Source organism: Phalaenopsis equestris, unplaced genomic scaffold, assembly GCF_001263595.1.
Source record: "Phalaenopsis equestris unplaced genomic scaffold, ASM126359v1 Scaffold000002, whole genome shotgun sequence".
NCBI lineage: Eukaryota > Viridiplantae > Streptophyta > Magnoliopsida > Asparagales > Orchidaceae > Phalaenopsis > Phalaenopsis equestris.
The window spans coordinates 48417572-48424400 of NW_018164444.1; the positions used below are offsets into that span (position 1 = coordinate 48417572).

Genomic DNA, 6829 nt, shown 5'->3' on the forward strand with positions numbered 1-6829 from the left:
ATTGGGTCTCAGGCCCGTCGATTTCAGCTTCTGAAAGAAACACATTGCTTTCTCTCCATGGCCTTCTAAAGAATATCCTTTGATAATTGCAGCCCAAGAAGCCAATTCTGGTTCTTCTATATCTGAGAAAGCAATATAAGCTGATTCCAGATCACCGGAATTCACATACATTTCAATAGTTCCGGCTTCAACAAAGGAATCCAACAAAAGACCATTTTTGAGGGAAAGACAATGGACTTGCTTAGCCACCTTCAAATCTTCCAGTCCAGAACACGCACTTAACACAGTGGACAGCACAAACTCATTAAGCACCAGAAGTTGTTTTCTAGCCCTCAACCATATTCTCAAAGCCTCCCCATGCTCTCCAAATTGAGAATAGCCAGAAATTATGGAGCTCCATGAAACTAAATTTGGCTGCGAGATTTGATCGAACACCTTCCGGGCTGAACAAACAAAACCACATTTTGAATACGAATTCACTAATGAATTGCTCACAAATCTATTTGAGATAACATTTTCAAACCTGTAAACCCTTCCATGAATCTCCTTGCTTGCCTTGACAGCTCTAAGCCTTGCACAAGCGGATATAACGCTCACATAAGTGGTATCATTGGGTTGGAAACCACTCGAAACCATTAATCTGAAGCACTCGATTGCTTCCTTTGCAGAGCCTATTTTGGAATGAGCGTTTATAAGTATAGTCCAAGAGACGACGTTCTGGTTAGGCATTTGGTCGAACACCGAGCAAGCATCATCCAAAAGCCCGAAACTTTCGTACATAGACATCAAATGATTGCTAGTGATGACATCCGGGAGCAGAGAGGAGACTATTATCTTGCTGTGAACAATCTTTCCTCTTGAGATGTTCTTCGTATCTGCCACAGCTCGGAAGAGGGACGATAAGACCATGGCAGCGTGGTGGAATTGGAAGACAGGTTTTCGGTCAAAAGCTTGGGCTCAGATCTCGAATGCATTTTTTGGGAGCATTGCCAAGGCTGAGGCTGATGAAGTTGAAGGTGTAGTATCTGAAGTATATATATTCTATCATATATGTATATATATACCAAACACCAACAATAAAAATAAATTATAACAACAAAATATTAGGTATGAAATTCACATGCAAGTAAATATTTTGTATAAATATATCATGCAATATTGTATCCATATATTATTATATTTAAGATTAAATATAATTCAGTAACATAAATTCGTGAAGCAATCAAACACCTTCTTAATAAATTTGGGATTTTACATAAACAATTTAATTCAAGTACTATAAACTTCAAGTTCAATAGAACTTTATAATGTATTTATAAATTTTTATATTGAACACGATTTTTTCAAATCCCTCTCAACACCGCTAATCTTGAACATGACCCCTCCAATCTGAACTCGAGGCGCTGAACCACTCCCTCGGCCGCGAGAGGCCGATCGAGCGATAGGAAGAGGCCGGCAGCTATGGGCTCAGCGGCATCATCCACTTCCACGGCTGGCGACCATGGCGGAGTCCGAGAGAGCAGGAAGAAGGAGGCGCTGGATTGGCTGGAGTGGGGAAGAGGGTGGCTATACGTCGTGGGGGAGTTCTTCTTTCAGAGAATTTCAGCCAGCCATCTTGAGAATCCATTAACCTTACCTCACCTCGATGGCTTTACTTGCATCGTCACCGGCTCCACCAGCGGAATCGGCCTCGAGGTTGCCAGGTATTTCTTCTTCCCGCTGCTTTGCGGCCTTAATTATCTCAATTTTTACGGAATCTGCTCCTATTTTTCAGTTTTTTTTTTCCGTGTTTTCAGTGATAAATTGACGTTTCATATGTGGATTTCGTGGGTTATTTGCATGCTCTGGATTTGCTTTGGTAACCTCAAGATATTGAAAATTATTCCCTACTAATTCTGCAAGCATTACTTCCTTCATAGAACTTAAGCAAGAAAACTTCTCAAATTTTCATCGAAAATGAGCTTTATAGCTCGTTTGAGCCTCTAAGAGTAACTAACCGTTAGAAAATAGATGCAGGAAATAAACTTACTAGGAGGAACAAATGTAATATATATATTGAGATAAGTCTCTTCTATGTCATTTAAGAGGGTTAATTCATGATTGTTTCGTCAACATTAACAAGCGCGTGATACGTTCTTTGTTTCGATCACTTATGTTTAGGTTTCGTAGCCTCTTTGTGATGGATGAGATTAAGCAGACAATTAAGACGTGGATAAATGTTTTTTTCTATGAACTGCACTCCAATATTGTTTTACAAATTCATGTTTACTGACGAAGCAATTATATTTGACATTCCGTATTTCATTTTCGTTAATTATGGGATAATCTTTGCTGAAGTAGGCAACTTGCCGAAGCAGGAGCACATGTTGTTATGGCTGTAAGGAGAATGAACATAGCATATGAATTAATACAGAAGTGGCAGAATGACAAAGAGGGCTTGTGTTTACCCCTTAATGTTGAGGTGTGGAAGCATCTAGATAGAAGGCTTTTACTAAATTTACATTACATACAAGTAGGGAAACTTCATTTATATTTTTTTCATATATAAAGCTCATGTATCTTTATTTTTCTTTTTGTTTAAGGTAATGGAGCTTGATCTTCTCTCATTAGATTCTGTCAGGCAATTTGCCAAAGCTTGGAATGCTCGACAAGTAGCAGTACATGCCTTGATCAATAATGCTGGTATTTTTACCTTGGGAGGTTGGTGTGAATGATGATGTTAGTTTTAGTTTATTCATTTAAGTATTTTTCAGTTGACTTTATTGAACCTGAACTTTGATTTGTGTTGTTCATATGCATCTTATGAGTGCTATTTAGGATTTTTTGCTGTTTGTCTAGCTATATAGTTTGTTTCACTCTAGCAAATTATTTCATACACTTTTCACCATGATCATAGTTTGATTCTTGGAGCTTATAATATTTGCTTACACATTGGATAAAGTTATTTGTTTTATAAACTCACTTCCCAGTAAAAATGCAAAAATGATCCCAACAAACTTCTCTTTAGTAAACTAAACTAAAAATGTCTCTTTAGTTTGTGCTTTTTTAAAATTATTTTAAAGTGGCAGTTTCTTTTGATCAGAATGCTATGGGAAGGAATATCAATTATCCAAGCTAAATATTTTGCTAAATGGATGTTTTATTTGAAACTTTATTTCTTGACTTGCATGAGAAAAGTTTTTTTTTTTCTCTTGTCGCACATTTTATATAAAATTGTAAATGCAATAGCATGAATTGTATTGTCAATGATCATTTTTTACTGCAGGCCCATAAGATTTTATATCTTTACATACTGTTGTTTGTTTGGATATTTTAGATCTTTAGATGCTGTTGTTTGTTTGGATATTGGCTTTGTCATGCCAGAAGCATGATAAAATATCTCTGTAAGAACTAATTATTTGTGTCTTGCTTACATTAGAGCCACAGCGTTTTTCAAAGGATGGGTTTGAACAACATATGCAAGTGAACCATTTGGCTCCGGCATTATTGTCTATGCTGCTTATACCATCTCTTCTCCGCGGTTCTCCAAGCAGAATAATTAATGTGAATTCCATTGTAAGTTATATATGGATCAACTTGAAAGTTGCTTGAATTGTTTTCATTAATGGGACTTTAGTTATGTTTAATTATTTAGTAATAGTGAAGATATTTAATATTTTATTACAATAAAACCTAGGATAATTATGACTAACATATTTAATTTGTACCTTTCAAGATGTGCCATTAACTGTATGATTTTTCGAAATTTTCATCCTTAGACTCTATTCATCAACTAGTTTCTGCATGATTCATTAGATGTTAGGGTAAATTGGGTGATAGTTTTGTGATGCATGCTGAAGTATTTCTATTTGCATGTGACCTTTGTGTGTGTTTTGGTGGTGATGTTGATGGGGATGAATGGGTCATTGAATGCATGCTAGTATATTTGTGGTGTGAGCGATACTATGTTTATCTCTCAAACCAGATAAACTATAATCCATCTCTTTAAGATTCTTCTTTTTTCCCTCATGGCCTGTCTCTTTTTTAATTTTAGAAATGGCCACTTGAAGCTACATATTTCTATGATCTCTTATAAGTGATTGCATTTAAGTTATTGTAATCTTCATATATATATTAATATGCTTCATTTTACATGAAATATAATAATCTATCGTTTCATGTGGGAGATTTATGCCATGTATCTTCTAATAGCTAACTATTAATCTGTGAAGCTGCCATATTGCACATCTTGTCCTGGGGTTAAAATATTAGCCAAGTTAAAATAGCTTTTTTGTTTTTGGAACTGCCGAGCTGAAACCTGTTCTAGAACACTTAATAAGCTATTAACTTTTACTAATTCAGCTTTAAGCTGTATTATTGAAGGTTGACTTTAAGGACTGCTTAATGGAGCCGAACAAGGTGATACCACTATATTTTTGCCTAATAATTCTGTTCATTTTTCTTTCTTCTAGTTTAATGAGACTAAGAACTTTCAAGGTCTAAGTTTACCAACAGGAAATGCTGCATGTAATAACCTGTTATGGCATGGTAATTTGCAGGCATTTTGCTGTATTTTTTATTCATTTTGGTTGAAATTTTTTATATCAAGAAAATTTAGCTTTTATGTTGTTTAATTTCCTGATTTTTGCATTTCTCTTTTCCAGATGCACGTTGTGGGTTTTGTCAACCCAGAAGACATGAATATTACTTCTGGCAAGAGAAAATATACAAGTTTGGCAGGATATTCAAATAGTAAGCTGGCACAGGTAAAGAAAATCAAATTATTGTAGCCGACTAGTTCCCTTTTTAAAGAAGTACAACTCCTGCTCATCATCGTACTTCTGCATAATTGATCTGAATTTGAATTTGCTGAAGGCTTATGAAACTTGTAAGATGTATCTGGAGTAGGTGAATTAGAGTTTCTATTTGAGGGATAATGATTTTCGTATTATTTTTCAAACCAAAATAGTGTGTTAACTTTCGATTTTTTTGCAAAATAGGGGGCAAAACAGTAGCAAAATGTGCTGGAAGGTTCTGACAGCTTGGATTGAACTTAATTGACTATGTAACTACAGGAGTTGTAGGACGACACTCGCCTGAACTAGGCTTTCTCCAAATTTAATTCCTATGGCTATAGGGGTGGGAGACACCTCCCGCAATTGTTGAACAGTTGAAATAGAGAGAGGGAGAGGGAAGCTGGGGTTATTTGTAGGAAAGGAGGAAGTTTTATGAGCGAGAAGAAAGATTTCATTCAATTAATGCATGAATAATGATTTCATAATATATATTTATTTCTATCTATAGAGATCCAAGAAGTATTTCAAAAGCTATCCAAGTTCAGAAAAAAATTAAAAATAGGAACTACACTTAAATAGTAATTTTTCTTTGTACATTCACTCTTCAAAATGTGTTTGCCCTTAGGCTAAGGAGTGGAATTTGTTGAGGGAAGTTTATTATATTCTCTTTAACTATTTTTTATATCTCCTAACTTATTATCCTTCTTTGGAATTTGTTAATATTTTTTAGAGCCTTCTAGATCACAGCTTCCCATTTTTTTTTATTTGCTCTATCAAATATAAGCTCCTCTAATTTTTTCTCTTGGATTTATGCTTTAATCTTTTTTTTCATTCTCCTTGTAACCGTAAGTTTCTAAGTAGGCTAGGATTTCTCATTCTCCATCAGTTGACGTTGATCAATATTTACTCTTTACTTCTTATTAGGTTCCTTCAGTTTGGTTGCCCTTCTTCATTTCCTTTGAAATATTAACGGTAGTTTGATAGGCTCTATACTTTTTTTCCTTCTTTGTAAGTATAAAAGTTTTCTATCTCAACTTATCCATTCCTTAGATATGAACTACTTAGTATTTGACGACATACTTCCAATGATATAACATTATGTACCACATTATTAATGAAATTTCAAGTAAAAACAAACATAATAAGACATTATCTAATGACCTAACAAACATTACTTAAAAAAAAAAAATTAAGAAAGAGATTTTGAATGCTAGTAGTGACTAATTCCAATCATTCAACCGAAGTTGTAGAGTAAGATTTTTCGTTTCTTGGATAGATGATAGCATTGATGAGCATAGGTTTCACTTGAAGTTTAGGTGGAAAAGCTTTTCCCTAGTTTTGTCACTGACATGTGCCTAGAAGCTCAATGATAATTTTGGATCTACGTTTTTTTACTCTTATTTTAATTACTTATTCTAAAATTATATTGACAAATTTTTTTCTATCTTACCTTTTTTGGTTTTTATTTGAATTTAAATTTTTGCAATATTTAAGCTTTGTGGTAGATCCAAAAACTAAATGCATGGAATATAAGTTTAATAGTAGTAGATCAAGTTGCAGGATTATAACTATGAGTGATCAAGTCATTAAAATAAGTGAACGTTTTTTATATCTTGGGTCTATTGTTCAATGCAATTGTGATATAGATGGGGATGTTATTAGTATAATTCAAGTTGAATGGTTGAAGTGGAGGAATGCATTGGGCCTATTGTGTGATAGAAAAGTTTCTCTTAGACTTTAAGGAAAATTTTATATGATGGTGGTGAGACCTACAATGCTTTATAGTGGAGAATGTTGGCCCACAAAAGCGAAGCATAAAACTAAGTTTTGTGAGAATTCTTAGGTGGATGAATGACTCTACACTTAGAGATAAAATGCGAAACGAATATATATGTGATAGGGTTGTGCTAGCTCCAATGGTAGACAAGATTAGAAAGAGTCTGTCGGTCGTTTTATTGTTCAACTTGACTTTCGTAGTTTGAAAATGTGATGATTTTGTGATTTTGAAAATAATATAAATATAATTTTTTTTTTTTTTTTAAAGAAGTAACGTT

At 34.2% G+C, this 6829-nt stretch overlaps 2 protein-coding genes across 3 annotated transcripts in view; one reads left to right on the forward strand and one right to left on the reverse strand.

Moving 5' to 3' along the window:
- Window positions 1-602, reverse strand: part of LOC110028514 (pentatricopeptide repeat-containing protein At3g53360, mitochondrial-like) — a gene marked incomplete in the record, with an annotated part of 1994 nt that extends 1392 nt beyond the window's left edge. The window contains 2 exon segments of the mRNA XM_020730406.1: window positions 20-443; window positions 524-602. Coding sequence (XP_020586065.1) covers window positions 20-443; window positions 524-539 — 440 coding nt within the window.
- Window positions 603-1329: 727 nt separating this feature from the next.
- The window catches only part of LOC110028521 (retinol dehydrogenase 12-like), a 16190-nt gene continuing 10690 nt past the window's right edge, over window positions 1330-6829 (forward strand). The window contains exons 1-5 of one of the 2 annotated variants that reach the window (XM_020730426.1): window positions 1330-1703; window positions 2341-2461; window positions 2583-2682; window positions 3419-3555; window positions 4644-4745. In XM_020730426.1, coding sequence (XP_020586085.1) covers window positions 1462-1703; window positions 2341-2461; window positions 2583-2682; window positions 3419-3555; window positions 4644-4745 — 702 coding nt within the window. In that variant the 5' untranslated portion in view covers window positions 1330-1461. Of the gene's footprint in view, window positions 1704-2340; window positions 2462-2582; window positions 2701-3418; window positions 3556-4643; window positions 4746-6829 lie in introns of both variants that reach the window. The other variant, XM_020730419.1, reaches the window with a different exon arrangement.